This window comes from Rhinoderma darwinii, chromosome 1 (assembly GCF_050947455.1).
Source record: "Rhinoderma darwinii isolate aRhiDar2 chromosome 1, aRhiDar2.hap1, whole genome shotgun sequence".
Taxonomy (NCBI): Eukaryota; Metazoa; Chordata; class Amphibia; order Anura; family Rhinodermatidae; genus Rhinoderma; species Rhinoderma darwinii.
This window is the reverse complement of record NC_134687.1, coordinates 539,313,355-539,331,092: the sequence shown is the minus strand read 5'-3', so window position 1 is coordinate 539,331,092 and position 17,738 is coordinate 539,313,355. Positions and strand designations below refer to the sequence as shown.

General features: G+C 38.4%; 1 protein-coding gene across 1 annotated transcript in view; it reads left to right on the top strand.

Moving 5' to 3' along the window:
• The window catches only part of ADGRV1 (adhesion G protein-coupled receptor V1), a 681,209-nt gene that overhangs the window by 70,454 nt on the left and 593,017 nt on the right, over positions 1-17,738 (top strand). The window contains exons 5-7 of the mRNA XM_075837359.1: positions 609-704; positions 6,298-6,402; positions 14,024-14,137. Coding sequence (XP_075693474.1) covers positions 609-704; positions 6,298-6,402; positions 14,024-14,137 — 315 coding nt within the window. The remainder of the gene's footprint in view (positions 1-608; positions 705-6,297; positions 6,403-14,023; positions 14,138-17,738) is intronic.

The window sequence follows — 17,738 nt, the reverse complement described above, 5'->3', positions numbered from 1 at the left end:
TGAGAGTTCCAACTCATTGTCACTCACCATAGATATTTTCGCACATCTCTATGACATGTCAGAAGTAGTCTAAAACTGAGATAGATATTTTAAACTTGAGCTAGACAAAGCTATCACATTGGCTTCTAAGCTGTTTTTATATGTAATTTTCTAATAGACAAATATCCTTTTGTTACAAAAGCAAACAGTCAAAATTGTATAGGGTTATATCAGCAGGTACTTTATGTAATATGTATGTTAGTATGCCCATAAATTTGTAAAATTAAGTTAATCTTATGATAACAGCTTACAAGAACAAAGGAAAGCAGCACAGATGTTACATTGTTCTCATCACTAAAAAAAATTAATATTATATAGCCTCTGAATATTTGATTTCCAATTCCTTATTTTTATGGTGTCAATAATAGACTGTCGGCCTGTGATTAAGGTCTCTTCAATGTCCTCATGCACATTCTCAGGCGACATGACATCATTCCATAATGTTAGTCACGCCGCTCAGTTTGCATTGTGTCTCCTTTCTTAGCTCACTTGTAAACATTATTTGACATGGAAAAAGTGAAACATGCATTCTATATAAAACAAATTATTTCTTGTTCTCTTGTTTCCAGAACCCCCCACTGAACACAGCGCTGGGACCTCAGAAAGTCGCCACTGTCACTATACTGTCCAATGACAATGCCTTTGGAATCATCTCTATCAATATGGTATAGAAGCTATTTTAGTGTCATATGGATTAGATGACAAATCCTGTTATATACAGATGTAGCCATCTTTACCTTGACTTTTAACGCAAGAAATAAACAGTGGCTAGATCCCTTATCTTGACTTTTGCAATGACTTTTCTATGGCTTTTGTTGTGTGATACACGCTGCAGCAAGTTATCAGAATCAAGTTAAAGATGACTACATCTGTAAACATTATAAACTAGGCAATATTGAGATTCTTAAAGTACCTTTTTATTTTTGTTGCTGTAGTCTTGAGTTGCAAGGGGTGAACTTCATTGTTTAGATCTTTTTGGGTAATTTTGAGTTATTTTTGTATACTGTTATCAAAAAACTTATTAAAATGTTAAATAGGAATATGGTAAGAAAATGTAGAATGAGTGCATGACATTTTATAAACCTCTAGATCAAGAAATAGAGTTTAGTATAGTTGAGTGATTAACAACCCAAATATTTCCCTTTGATAATATATGTTGCCCTCTACTGTTTCTGGAAAGTTGGTTGACAACAAATGCAGCCATTATTACAGTTTAAATATCCCTTGTCACCAAGATTCCTCAGATTTCTGAATGGTAAATACACAGTTTTGCAGTGACATATGCCCATATGTAATGTATCTTGCACATTTAGGTAAATTTACCCTTTAAGATTTTAGGAAAATTGCCTTTGAAAGCTCTATGGGCAGCCATAATCTGAATCACTTAGCTTTCCCTGCAAAGAATTAAAAAAAAATAATGAAAAATTACCTCAATTAAAGGCATTATATTTAATCTTGCAGGGAGATGTTGTTTAACTTTAAAGGGAAACTGTCAGTGACTTTATGTTGCCCCCTCTGGGGGCAGCATGACATAGTGGCAGACATGTTGATTTCAGCGGTCTGTCAGTCATGTCTGATAATTTTGTGATTTAGGATGACTAACATTTAGAATATTGCAGCGCGCTGCGTGCACTGGAAAGAAGAAGTCCGGTGTGTTCATGAGCTGCCGCTCCTCCGCCCAGCCGCCAATCATTGACAGCTTTCTCCCTATTACTGTGCAAAAGGCGAAAGCTCTCAATCATCGACGACTGGACAGGGGGGAGCTGCAGCCCATGTATACGCAAGACTCCTTTCTCCCAGTGCAATGCGAGCTCTGTAATGTTCTAAATGTTAAAATCATTTAACTATCAGACATAAGTGACAGACCACTGAAATCAACAAGGTCGGCATTACTTTAAGCTGCCCTCAGAGAGGGCAGCATAAAGCCACTGACAGGATCCCTTTAAGTAAGTATTCACCCATAAATAGCCTTTTCTTTTTCTCTATATGCATAGAGTTAAACATTCTAGTTCTACATGGAGCTTCGGAGCTTACTACATACTGTTATACATTGAACACAATACTAAAGTAGTATGCAGTAAGCTGCTTAGCTTCCCCTAGTGGTGCCTGCAGGCAGCCAGAGTGTTATGTTCTAAATCTATGTCAATGCAGGGGATTTGGAGCACTGTATCAGAAAAACAATTCTCCAACCACTATTAAATTTTTTAAAAAAAAATTAGTAATTATAATTAAGCATGATATATCTTTCAATAATTTGTATATTAAGTATTGGTAGTCATTTAATTTATGCATGAGATTATTGAGAACAGTGAGAATTTGCCGGCTACATTTTAATTATTGAGTATGATCACGGTAAACAGGTGATAGACATTTCAATATATACTTCAGAAGATATGAAATGAATGTTTTGATTTCACAAGAAAACAGTTCTTATCAAAGACATTATTGTTTTGTCCTTGTTTTTCATAATTTACTTCTTACAATCAATGCTGCCCAAAAGCAATATCTATTGTAGTTCTTTATGAATATTATTAGATTACAGAATGTCTAATGTAAAACATTGCTTTGAATTAAAGATCAAGTAGTAACTTAAATACTGACATACTAAAGTATATATTAAATATCCAGTATAGCCTGATAACAATGCACACTTAAATGGGCACCGCATTTTCAACAAACTTTGCATCAATCAACGGTACAAGCGAATATTAGAAAGTTTATAATATTTCTTATTAGACTAAAATGCCTCTTTCTTGACTTATTAGGCTCCGTTCCTTACCCCTCTCCTTCCTAAAGGTTAATTTACATGGGCAGATTTCTGCCCATATACAAAAACACCGAAAAAGGCCATACTTACAAATGGACACAGCCAGGTCAGAAACGCTGATGAAGGAGTGAGCAGGTGCTTTAAATAATAATAGCCACTCCCACTGGTCTTTAGGGGAGTGGTGTGTGTGGTGCATGGGATGTGTGGTAAGAAATAATAAATGAATAGTGTGTGTGCAAGTGTAATACTATGAGTGAAATATAGAGGGCAGTAATGAGTGAAGTGCCTCAATAGAAATAAATGGGTAATGGGGTGCAAGTGTGTGAAACATGGAGGGATAGTGTGTACGTCATGAGGCACAACGTGTATAGCCAGGTAGAAGCCTATTTGTGACGCCAGATTTCTGCCCATAATGGGCGCTAATCGACAATATAACATGTTAATCAGAGCTCATTAAGAGGCTCTTTTACTCGAGTCAATACTTTACTGTATTACTGATTCATGGTTCGGTTGATTAATGGCCCTTGTAAATGGGCTTTAAATGTTCACTCACTCTGAATTTACTGCTTTTTCCATTTCCTTAAAAAAAATAGGGAAATGGAGAAAGCTGACTGAGTGATCAGGTTATAGGCTTCACATAGAAGTCTATGGCGAGGGGAGGGAAAGAAGGGAACAGAAGCAGAGAGAGAAAGGCAGAGACACAGATGCTGCAGCAGCTTCTAGTGATTGTTATATCTCATCCCAGTACTAAATTCACGCAACACTGCTCACTACAGCTGTATTTTGTCATCCATGCTACTGATGTTGCGCTACAGAGAGATAGGCAGGCAGGATGTTCTCTTCTCTATGTCTTCTGTCTATAGGTGAAATGATAACAGTTAGACTCCACCCCCTAGCTCAGAGAAAACTGAGAATTAGATATAGAGTCTGCAGAGGCAAAAACTGCTAAAAAAAATGCAGGATACAAGTCATATAGTAGGCAGAAATAGTGTTATTCCTCATGTACACACATATGACAGCGATTCCGAAAAGTCACCTGAAACGACAGGTACGCTTTCAAAGGTTGTCTCAGGAAGACAACACCGATCCACATGCCCTATTAGGGCATATGGACATCATAGGGTGATGTCACTCAAAATCCACTCTGTCAGCCAGAGTAAGAGCAGCTCCTGTTCTGGCGGGCTCGAGCTGTGCATTTATTACATGGACGTTCATTCATCTAAATGGCTGCCATGTATTGACGATGCAGGGGAAATGCCTAGATGAAGCAAAGTTTATCTTGACTCTGATAACTTGCTGCAGCGTGATACCACACAACAAGAGTCATCGAAAAAGTCAAGTTAAAGTTTCTTTCCACAGTTTATTTATCGTGTTAAGAGTTAAGTTTAAGGTTGCTATATCTTTACACTGGAGCATGCTTGCTGGAAAAAAAAAGATTGCCTCGCTTCTATTTGACTTTACTGTAGATCCGTATGCCTCCAAGTTCATATGGACACATACTGAGTATTTCTCATGAATCTGACAGAAATATTGTGGTATTCTCCATTCAACACTGTATTATGGAGGTATTCTCTCCTAAAGCATTGGGTAGTATGGAGCCATAGGGAATCCATGTGCCCCTCTACAGCCTCTAACTCTACAGCTCTGCCATGTGCAAGCTGCCTAGTAGTAATATATACAATGCACATGTAACTATGGGTACATTAACAATTATAGAGTAAAATGGTGCATTAATTAATTAATTAATTCATTCATTCATTCATCTGTACACTTTGGACATGAGAAGTCATCTCCACTAGTCACTGCAGTATTTTATTTTTAAAATACCTTGTTTTTCATTATTTGCAAGATATTTTTTACACATGCTTCACTATGTCCATAAATCATCATAGAAGGATATCTTCGCAGGTTGAGACACATATACTTGTTGAGAAGCTGATTTTCTAAACAATTGAATCCGAAGTTAAAACATACAGTAGGGAAGTTTTTATAACACTGATATCCACAGAAAAGCTTTACAGGACTGTAGTAATAAATATATAATGCAAAAATTCTCCATTGTTTTTTTTCTCTTAAAGTCAATGGCTACCCTTCAAAGAGGCTCTGTCACCAGTTTATAACTGCCCTATCTTCTACGTAATCGAATAGGCGCTTTAATGTAGATAAGTAATATGTTTTTTTTTTTTTAAACAAAACTTTTATTTTTAACAAAGTTATAGCCATTTTAAGTGTTATGCAAATTTGTTCTTAATGTCCAACTGGGCGTTTTTTTTATTTTTCACCAAGTGGGCATAGTAAAGAGAAGTGTATGATGCTGAACAATCAGCGTCATATACTTCTCTTCGTTTATGTCCATCTGTACTCACAGCACAGCAGGAGAATAAATGTCTTTTCAATGTGGGAGTAAGTGACAGCACAGCGTGATCTCGCAAGATCACGCTGTGCTGTCACTGCCACAGTAACTTTACTGGAGTGTCGGAAGAATGAAATGACATCGCCTCCTACCTCCTACACTCCGGTAAAGTTAATGTGGGAGTAAGTGACAGCACAGCGTGATCTTGCGAGATCACGCTGTGCTGTGAGTACAGATGGACATGAATGAAGAGAAGTGTATTACGCTGATTGGTCAGCGTCATACACTTCTCTTTACTACGCCCACTTGGTGAAAAGTAAAAAAATGCCCACTTGGGTATTAAGAACAAATTTGCATAACACTTAAAATGCTCGTAACTTTGTAAAAATTAAAAGTTTTTTTTAAAAAATAACACATTACTTATCTACATTAAAGCGCCTATCAGATTAGGTAGAACATAGGGCAGTTATAAACTGGTGACAGAGCCTCTTTAAAACAATTTAGTTTTTTAATCTATATAAGTTCAGAATTCTCTGATTTATTTTTTTAAAACATTTTTTTATAGCAGTTGGAGCTCTGTTTTTTTTATACAGAGCTCCAAATCCCCTTCATAAACATACTGTACACAGTTAAACCTCTCCAAAAAAACACCTATTTGAGAAGACGTCGCCCGTACAAGATTGGATTTTGTGTGATGTAATGCTATTTTGGGTGGTCGTCTCAAAGGGGCTTTACTGTAGCTACGAACATGATCAAATTCTGTTTGCCTGCAATCACCACTAGGGGGAGTATATTATAAATGCATGGAACTCTGTAATAGAACAACATGTAGTAAGCTCATAATCTCCATCTAGTGATGACTCCATAACTATATCTATGTAGAACACGATGAACGCATGTTATAAAATTAATTAGCACAAATTGTTGGAGCTAATAATGGCAGGGTGTTAGAAGGTGGATATTCTCTTTAAGTGTTTGTTTTCTCCTCTGAGCTATTTTGTTATAGCAGAACATTGCATAGTATGATTCCTGAATTCATTTTTCTAAGGGAGATTTCTTAAGTCTCATTGTCTTGGGCCTTGTTTAACGGTTGAACAGCTTCTAATATTCTCTCACTTTTTATTATTTTTTGCATTAGTCTTCTTTCATCACAGTGAATGAGCCACGGGGTAGAAACCAATCCTTGCCTGTCATACTTCTGAGAGAGAAAGGCACTTACGGAAGTGTGACTGTGACTTTTGAGGTAAGTTCAGCTCCATCGGTCCGAGGATTTGTTTTGTGAACTCGGCATTACCATTAATTGCTAAAACGTTCTTTTCTCCTTTCAAATCGTTTTTTCTGCTAAGGGTGTCAACAGACTACAATCAGGTCAGCTTTAGTGTCATTCATGCAATATATAAAAACCTCAGCTACATTGTGGTTTTTTTTTGAGGAACAAAAATTCCAGATTAACAAGAAAATATATTTATTTATACATTTTCTTTGTGTTTAATTTATTTTAGTACCGTTATATTCATCAGCACTTTACACAGAGTGTATTCACTCACACCAGTGCCCATTAGGGCTGAAAGTCTAATTTCAATTTCTAAACTGTGTTCAGCTGGAAGCTCTACCAACTCCCCTATAAACACGCATGATCAGTTTAGACAAGCTTGCATGTTTATTTCAATACCAATGGGGAATATAAGCCAGGGAAACAAATGATCTGGCATGTTGAAATCAGTTTAAATCAGATCACATACCCACATATCTAATGTGTATTGCCAGCTTCACACACACACACACACACACACACACACACGCACGCACGCACGCATGCACAAACACACACACACACACACACACACACACAAACACGGAGACCAATTTCATAGGAAGAAGTGTGTATCCATCGGAAACCCATGCAAGCACATGGAAAATACCTTGCGTGAACTAAAGCTCCAGGGCTGCAGGGCAGAACTGCTATCCACTGAACCATCAAGCTGTCTAATTTATATCATTAGTATAAAGGGACTGTCTTCAAATATATACTAATTTATATTCTGAATAAAAAATACCACTTGGAAAGTGAATTTAGTAAGGCTTCGTTCAAATCTGCGTTAGAACTCCATTCATGGGTTCCGTCGGAGCTTTCCGTCAGATGAACCCATGAACGGAAACCAAACTGAAACAAACGGAAACCATAGGTGCAAATCGTTTCCGGCGATCGGTGCAATTAGTTTCCGTTTATGCAAGGGTTCTGTCGTTTAGATGGAATCAATACCGTAGTCGACTGCGCTATTCATTCTGTTAAAAACTATGGAACCCTTGCACAATGGTGACAAGCTGAAACCATGTGCACCGGATCTGTCACCATTGAAATAAATGGATTTGCAAACGGAAACCTATGGTTTCAGTTTGGATTCAGTTCATGGGTTTCCCTTATGGAAAGCTCCAATGGAACCCATGAACAGAGTCCCGACGCAGATGGGAATGAAGCCTAAGACATCATTCAACATTTCATTTATACTAGAGAAATTCCAAGCTGCGATGTGCTCAGAGGAATAGTATGTCCACCCTACTCTGCTGGTTCAGGGCTTTCTTGTTCAGTGTCAACATGAGCCAATAACAATCAAGGTCCATACTCTTTATTGACTAGTTCAGAAATGCTCTTTTAACCCCTTAGTGTCTAAGCCTGTTTTGGCTTTCAGGACCAGCCCCATTTTTGCAAATCTGACATGATTTAGAGAAAATTAGCAAAAATGTGCATTTTTCTAAATTTTAATGTATTTACTTGTAAAACAGATAGTAATACCACACAAAATACTTACTAGTTTATATTTCCCATATGTCTACTTTATGTTTGCGTTGTTTTTTGAACATTCTTTTATTTTTATAGGACGTTACAAGGCTTAGAACTTTAGCAGCAATTTCTCATATTTTTAAGAAAATTTCAAAAGGCTATTTTTTCAGGGACCAGTTCAGTTCTGAAATGGCTTTGAGGGCCTTATATATTAGAAAGTCCCCAGAAGTCACCCCATTTTGAAAACTACACCCATCAATGTATTCAAAACAGTATTCACAAAGTGTTTTAGCCCTTTAGGCGTTTCACAGGAATTAAAGCAATGTAGAGGTGAAATTTACAAATTTCATTTTTTTTCTTCAAAAATTCATTTCTAATAAATTTTTTATGTACCACAGAAGGTTTTACCCAAGAAATGCAACTCAATATTTATTGCCAAGATTCTGCAGTTTTTAGAAATATCCCACATGTGGCCCTAGTGTGATAATGGACTGAAACACAGGCCTCAGAAGCAAAGGAGCACTTAGTGGATTTTGGGCCTCCTTTTTTTAGAATATATTTTAGGTACCATGTCAGGTTTGAGGAGGTCTTGTGCTGCCAAAACAGTGGAAACCCCCCAAAAGTGACCCCATTTTGGAAACTATACCCCTCAATGAATTTATCTATGGGTATAGTTAGCATTTTGAACCCACAGTTTTTTTGCTAAATTTATTTGAATTAGTATCTGAAGGTGAAAATCTACTTTTTTTGTGAAAAAACGTAGACATTTTTTTTTTTTTACAAGGAATAAAGTAGAAAAAACACCCCAAAATATGTAAAGCAATTTCTTCCGATTATAGCAATACCCCATATGTGGTAATAAACTGCTGTTTGGACCCACAGCAGGCCTCAGAAGAGAAGGAGCACCATTTGGATTTTGGATTTCTGATTTTGCTGGAATAGTTTTCAGTGCCGTGTCGCGTTTCCAATGCACTGGAGGGATGAAAACAGTGGAAACCCCCCAAAAGTGACCCCATTTTGGAAACTATACCCCTCAAGGAATTTATCTATGGGTATAGTTAGCATTTTGAACCCACAGTTTTTTTGCTAAGTTTATTTGAATTAGTTTGTGAAGGTGAAAATCTACTTTTTTTGTGAAAAAACTTAGAAATTTTAAATTTTTACAAGGAATAAAGTAGAAAAAACACCCCAACATATGTAAAGCAATTTCTTCCGATTATAGCAATACCCCATATGTGGTAATAAACTGCTGTTTGGACCCACAGCAGGCCTCAGAAGAGAAGGAGCACCATTTGGATTTTGGATTTCTGATTTTGCTGGAATAGTTTTCAGTGCCGTGTCGCGTTTGCAATGCACTGGAGGGATGAAAACAGTGGAAACCCCCCAAAAGTGACCCCATTTTGGAAACTATACCCCTCAAGGAATTTATCTATGGGTATAGTTAGCATTTTGAACCCACAGTTTTTTTGCTAAGTTTATTTGAATTAGTATGTGAAGATGAAAATCTACTTTTTTTGTGAAAAAACTTAGAAATTTTAAATTTTTACAAGGAATAAAGTAGAAAAAACACCCCAACATATGTAAAGCAATTTCTTCCGATTATAGCAATACCCCATATGTGGTAATAAACTGCTGTTTGGACCCACAGCAGGCCTCAGAAGAGAAGGAGCACCATTTGGATTTAGAATTTCTGATTTTGCTGGAATAGTTTTCAGTGCCGTGTCGCGTTTGCAATGCACTGGAGGGATGAAAACCGTGGTAACCCCCCAATAGTGACCCCATTTTGTAAGCTACACCCCTCAGGGCATTTTTCTAGGGGTAAAGTTAGCATTTTGACCCCACAGTTGTTTTGCTGAATTCATTGGAATTAGTCTGTAAAGGTAAAAATCTACATTTTTTCTGAAAAAAGGTAGCCATTTTTAATTTTTACAAGGAATAAAGGAGAAAAAGCACCGCAACATTTGTAAAACAATTTCTCCTGATTACGTAAATACCCCATATGTGGTAATAAACTGCTGTTTGGACCCACACCGGGGCTTAGAAGGGAAGGAGCGCTATTTGGCTTTCGGAGCTCAAATTTAGCTGGAATAGTTTTTGGGTGTCATGTCGAATTTGCAAAGCCCCTGAGAGACCGAAACAGTGGAAGCCCCCCAAAAGTAACCCCATTTGGGAAACGACACCACTTAAGGTATCTAGGGGTATAGTGAGCATTTAGGCCCCACACGTCTTTTGCAGAATTTATTAGAATTAGGGCGTGAAAATTAATATCAACATTATTTCCACTAAAATGTTTTTTTTTTTTCAATTTCACAAAGGATAAATGAGAAAATGCACCCCAACATTTGTAAAGCAATTTCTCCCAAGTACGGCTATACCCCACATGTGGTCATAAATGATTTTTCATTCGAAAGTAATTAACCCTTTACGAACTGATTCATGTTTTGCTTTTTCGTTTTTCCTCCCCGCTTTCCGAGAGCCACTACTTTTTTATTTTTCTGTCAATAGAGTGGTGTGAGGGCATATTTTTTGCAGGACGAGCTGTAATTTTTATTGGTACCATTTTGGGGTACATGCGATTTTGTTGATCACTTTTTATTCAATTTTTCGGCAAGCCAGGTGACCAAAAACCATCAATTCTGACAATGATTTTTATTTATTTTTGACGGCGTTTACCCTGGGCTATAAGTGACTATTATACTTTATTCTGTGGGTCGGTACGATTACGGCGATACCACATGTATATAAGTTTTTTTATGTTTTGCAGCGTTTGCGCAATAAAATAACTTACTTCGAAAATAATTTATTTTTTGTGTCACCGTATTCTGAGAGCCATAACTTTTTTATTTTTCAGTCAAAAAAGCTATGTAAGGGCTTGTTTTTTTGCGGGACGGGTTGTAGTTTGTATCGGTACTATTTTGGCGTACATGCGACTTTTTGATCACTTTTTATTGTATATTTTGGGAGGGGTGGTGACCAAAAAATAGTGATTCTGGCATAGTTTTTCGTTTATTTTTTATGCGGCGTTCACCGTGCGGGAAAAATAATATTATAGTTTTATAGTTGGGGTCGTTACGAACGCGGTGATACCAAATATGTGTAATTTTTTTTTACGTATTCATTTTTTTTCCTATAATAAAAGACTTATAATAGGAAAAAAAGCAGTTCTTGTTTATGTCACTTATAACTTTTATTTTTACACTTTTTTTAAAACATTTTTATTCTTTTTTTTACTTTTTTCACTTGTCCCACTAGGGGACACTTAGACTTGCAGCTTTGATCGCTGCTGGAATACATTACACTACACACGTAGTGTAATGCATTCCAACTGTCATTGTGACGTGACAGTCACACTGACAGGAAGCCTACGACGACCACCCTCGGGGTGGTCCTCATAGGCTTCTGTACATGGCAACCCGGAAGCCATTGTCTGGCGTCCGGTTGCCATGGGTACCATCGCTAGCCCCCGTGATTTCACATGGGGGCTGCCGATCGGCGCTAAACACCTTAATTGTGGCTTTCAAAATCGAGCGCCGCAATTAAGGGGTTTACTGCCGATATCAGCGGCGACAGGCCGCTGATCGGCAAAGGGGAGAGCAAGGCTGACACCCTGCACAGTTAACCGCCGCTGCGGTGTAGCGCCGCGCGGCGGTTAACTGTCAAAGCACTAACATTACTGTACGTCAAGGTGCGCAAACTTACTGCTCACCTTGACGTACAGTTACGTCATGGTGCGTTAAGGGGTTAATTAACTCTAGATAAACATTAAACTAGGGCCATAAAGTTCTTTACAGGCTCTCAAATATTATCAGAAGAGACAATGATAGAGGATGTGCTGTATTATTCCATACAAATCTATATGAACACTTAGTGTACCTACTAAGATAGATTTACCTGTGAATAACAACATCTGCTCTGTGGAGTGGCCACAACATTGGCTTGACCTGAATCCTTCTAGGCATGGTGAATATTCTCTAACCCCTTCTTCAAACTTAGGAAATTCCATAGTGGACCATTAGGCAGGATCCACAAATGCTTCTGGGCTATCTGGTAATGAGTGGAAACCACTGAAGTATATAGTGATGCAATGATTGACACCCCTCAGAACCCACTATATTAGCCAGAAAGGAGAGCCGCAAACAAAGAGTGGCTTTTTCCCTGCAGGAACTGTCTTTTCCATGCATTACAGTGATGGCCACTCATTTGAATGGCCAGAATGTAATACAGCCACAGTTTCTCCCAGCCATAACAGCAGATCTATTTGAGTTTCTGAAGAAGGACATTCTAGACACTTCAGATTAATAGTTTACACTTTGTAGTCAATTACATATTTTTACTATTTTGCATATTTTTCTAGTAGCCCCATAGTTCTTTAGAAATGTGAGAATTTCACTTTTGTATGTTTTTATTTCAATATATTTTTATTGAGAAATACATAATAACATGTAAACATGACATGCAATATATATTTTGCGGCACACAGGCCTACTAAAAGAAGTACTTATACACAATCAAAGGCAATCTTAAATCAGATCTAGATAAGTAGAGAACCAGGTCATGTATGGCTTTATTAATAGCCTTCCTGTTATACCAAGTAGATGCATGTTCGGTCGTTTCTGCCTTTTTCCATCAGGGGCATTTCTCTCAAGCAACGGATAAACATAAACACAAATAAACAATAACAGGTGACTAACATGAGACCAGAGTAAAATAAGTGTAAGTACTAGAAAGCTCAACTTCTGTATGTGAGATAGTAATAGGTGTTAAGATCAGGTCAGAGGAGAAGGGGGTCAGGGTATGACCTTATAATGGGCTTTTAGTGAATTCCAGCCAATTCTTCCACGTTTGTAGCAATTTTACATGTGTTCCACTCTCCCATCCCGCAAGTTCTTCCATTCTGAAAATCTGTCTAACCTTTTCCAGCCATTGAGGGATTGTAGGCGGGGACTCAGATTTCCATTGCAGGGGGATGAGAAGTTTGGCTGCTGTCAACAAATGGGTTACTAGTGAATGCTTAGTTGGTCTAAATGAAGTGTTAGGTAACCACAGCACCACCAGTTCAAGGGTGAGGCATATGTTCACCCCACATATTACATTAATAAGTCTCCCAACCTCAGACCAAAATTTCTTTAGGACTGAACAGTGATACCATAAATGTGAGATAGTCCCCACATCTAATCTACACCTCCAGCACAATTCGTCAGTGGTAAGCCGCCATTTATGGAGCAGCTGGGGGGTTCTATACCATCTCGTCAGTGTCTTAAAGGAGTTCTCTTGGATCTTAACACAGCGGGAAAATCCATGCGAGTTGGACAGAACAGTAGAGACTTCAGAAGGGGTAAAAGTGGTGGAGAACTCCTTTTCCCATGCCAACAGATACCTAGGTTTAGGCGGGGCAGCTAACAGCAGGAGTTTAGTGTATATTTTAGAGAGAAGACCTTTGGGTAAGTTTGGGAATAGCAAATAATGTTCTAGCCAATTAATGTCCCTTAATGGTTGTGTATACCTTGTACAAAATTCTCTACATACCTTATTGAATGCAAATTCATGTATGAATGAGATGGAGGTAGATTCTAGTGGAGTTAATAAGTCAGCTAGTTTCGGCAGGGCCGAGACATTTTGTAGAGTAGGATATACTAATGTTCGTAGTAAGTGAGACCAAGGAAAGTGAATCGGGGTAACTGCTGCTTTCAAGAAGGCCGGGAGGACCTTGAGAGGCATAAGTGGAGAGGGTCCCGTATCCGATTATAGTTTTATAAAGAGGTGCTGCCACACCTCCACTGTGCCTTTCAGTGTGTCGCTCAAATGACCTGCCCTTATTGGAACCTTGGACCAAAGGTGTATGATCCCCTCCTCCCCAAGAATGTGTAGTTCAACGTGAATGTGAGGCCACACAGGCTGCTGTGGGTGCACTAGCGTCAGCCATCTAGCTAGATGACTTTTGTACGTTTTTAGATCTAATTATAATTTAAAAAAAATCTATTTTATATCAATTAGGTGACTAGTTAAAGAGACATTCATTTCTTAAGTAAATGTAGGTGCACTCTATTTCATAGTTTCACATTTTGCTGATATGGTTTTGCAGATAGATGGAGGTCCCAATCCAGCTGAGGAAGATCTAATTCCAGCTAAAGGAAACATTACATTCCTTAGTGGGAGGTCAATCTTTGTCTACAACCTGACCGTTTTCGATGATCAGGTAAGAGAAATATCTAATCTTTTAACAGCTGCATAGCGATCCATGCAGATGAAGACATTGTTTTCTGTTATCAGAATGTTAAAACGTATATTACAAAATACATGGTGTAAACCTGGATGTTGGGAATGCTGCTGATGTTAGATATTTGGAGTTTGCAAAAGCATTTGAAACTGTACCTAACCTCACAGCAGCCTAGTACAGAAGTTACAGATGAATGAATTAGGAAAGAATTAATGTACAGAATACAAAGAGTATCTGTAAATGCTATGAATTCAAAATGGATAAAGTTAGCAGTGGTGCACCACAAGATTCTCTGAGAGGAACGTGGACTGAAAGAAGCAAATTTACACAGTCAGAGGAACGATGCATTGGAAGAGTCTCTGCTTTCTTCTTAAAGAATATATCCGCAATGTCCATATATTGACATGGGACACCAGGTATATAAAAGAATCCAAGATAGGAGCAGCACTGTGGTTCCACACCTAATAAGGCCGGTGCTATGCGTCAAAGCAAGGAGTGACCTCTCCTTGTCTAGTACACATCAATGGAGAGAAGGAGCGAAGCAGCACTCAAAAAAAAACTTAGTTTTATTCATCCAACATCCACTACAACCACCAAAGCCTTCATAGAGAGGGTGAAACGTTGTAGTGGATGTTGGATGAATAAAACCAAGTTTTTTTTAGTGCTGCTTCACTCCTTCTTTCCATTGACATGGGACACCAGATGTAGGAGTAATTGAGAACAGCGGACGTTAATGAGTGTAGACTAGATCTTTGAGGGAGTGTTGGAAACAGAAGGAACCCCAGCGGACGACCTGACCGGATGACTAATTTATAGATGAGTTTGTTGTCTGAACCAGGGTAATTCCAAGTGGACTGGACTGCTGAAATGATGAAGGGTCAGGAAGGAAATCTCTTCAGTATAAAGAACTCCCACTTGAAGCAAAACAAGAACTGTTTGGTGACTGATGTGACCTCTTGAATGAGCGATCCCTGTTGGAGGAGTAATAGCTTTTGTGCTGGCTACACTGGATTGTATAGTCTAAGGTATCTCCCTGCTCTTCACCCTGGTCAGATTCCCAGGTGGTGGTGCCTGAATAGTCATTGATTAATAGTAGTCAGGAACGGAGCCAATAGTCGTCACCAGAGAAGCGATCAGATTGGGACAAGCCAGAGAATGAGTTTGAAATCTTAGTCAGGGAACAGCCGAGTGTCAGAGCCAGGAGTAGGACAACAGGTGCCAGCCGACAAATCCAAGAAGCAAGACATAAGCGAAATCCAAAACAGAGCCAAGGTCAGGATCACTGTTAAAAGTCAAGGTCAGGGTTTGAATTAGGAACAAAAAGCCAAATAAGGATGTACCTTATACTGCAGACGAGGTGTTTATACTAGAGTCACTGATACCATTTTGGGGTACATGCGACTTTTTGTTAACTTTTTATTCCATTTTTTGGAGAGCATTGTACATAACCAAAAAACAGCAATTTGAATGTTCTATAAAAAAATGTATGACATTCACCGAGCGGGTTAAATAACGCATGTATTGTGATAGTTCACAATTTTACTGACTCTGTGATACATGTTATGTTAACCTTTATTTTACCCTAAATTTTTTTTTTTTAGAACATTTTTTTTTTTTGGAACATTAAAAAAACTTTATTGAATTGTGTTTTACATTTTTTATTAATCTCCCTAGGGGACTTGAACCAGCGATCGTTGGATGGCTTGCATAATGTACTGCAATACTAATGTATTGCAGTATATGGCGGGGGGGGGGTCATGGCACGTCAGCGGGGGCCACCCACTGATTATGATTATTTAAATGCTGCGGTCGCGATTGATTAAAGTGATCTTTTATTCCGCTCGTTGCAATGAGGTGCCGGCTGTATAACACAGCTATCACCTGCTAAGTATTGAGCCCGCTCCATACTTCCCCTTAACGGCTGCCACGTACATGTGCGTGGCATGTCATTAAGGGGTTAAATAGGCTGCTTGGCCCAATTTCATCCAGAAGCGCTGGTTGTCATATCAACCTGACGTGGGCAGCAGTGGGAAGGAGGAGCAGGTCTGAAACTGCCAATAGAGGGCATCACCGGAGCAAGAAGAGGTGAGTCTGGTTGCCTACTAACCTGATGTGGCTGATATGCTGCTGCAATGGGGATCAACCACAAGGTCTAAGCAAAGGAATTTCACATGAAGTACTCATTCTAAACACGGTGCAATGGACCAAGGAACTTCATTTATGTGTGTAATAAAGGGAAAGGAAAAGGTTTTTTACAGTAACATAGATGAGATGGTATTTTCACCGAAGAAGGGACTAGTCCAGTTCCAAAACCGGTCAAATCCATTTTTTTTCAAAAAATAAATAATTTATTTATACCTTCTGCCCAAAGTGGAGATTTATTACTAGTCTCCAAAAATACCACTATTTGTTCCTACCGGTTACAGTAACAGTAGTCAGACTTTTAAATATACTACCAAAAAAGATAGTAATGGCTAAAACAACATAAAATAAATTAAAAACCATTTAGACATTTACCTAATGTGTAATGGTATTGAGATTTATAGTTAACAATGGGGGAATAATGACGGTAAAATGATCTATGAAAAGTACTGCCCTAATGGAGTAAGGAACTACTTTTTTCCCCCTGTTGGGCAAAATTGTCTACAGTTGCCAAGAGGGGTTGTTTTCCCTTCCTCTGGATAAAAAAGTAGGGTCTGTGAATGGTTGAACCTACGTCACATCCACCAAGTGGGAGTATAGAGGAAGCTGAGCCCACTCCATACTCTGAAGGTGTCGGCTGCATGTTACAGCCGACACCTCACTGCAACAGCTGGGATCTGAGATAACTCAGATCCTGGCCATTTAACTGCTTAGGTGCAATGGTCAATACCGTCAGCCGATTGCCCCCCTGTGACGCAATTGCGTGGTGCCGATGGTTATCATGGCCCCCAGGTCTGACATCTTTCTGCTCCTAGGCCGGAGGCACGACATAATATGAGCCAGTTAAAAGTACTATACACTGCAATACATAAGTATTGCAGTGTATGGTACCAGTAATCAAACAATCATTTGTTCTGTTCCTCCAGGAGGACTTTTTTTTTCTGTTAAAAAAAACCATGAAAAGTTTAAAAAAAACTTTGCCCATTTTTTCCCTAAAGTGATGTAAAAAAAAAATTGTATTGTCACGACTGTAAAAGTCCAAACTATTTTAATATAACATTATTTAATCTGCGCAGTGAACACCTTAAACAAAAAAGAAAATACCATATGCTGTTTTTTGGTCACCTTAGCTACCAAATAAAATGGAATAAATAGTGATCAAAAAGTTCTATGTATCCCAAAATGGTACCATTAAAAACTACAGCTTTCCCCGCCAATAACGAGCCCTCACACCACTTCTAATCATATCGACACACAAAATAAAGTTAACCTGTAATTTTTACCGTACGGTGAACGCCGTAAAAACAAAATCCATTAAACAATGGAAGAATGGTAGGTTTTTTTTCCCATCCCACCCCACAAATATATTTTTTCAGTTTTCTAGTACATTATATGGTACATTAAATAGAGCCATTAAAAACAAGCCCTCCTATGGCTT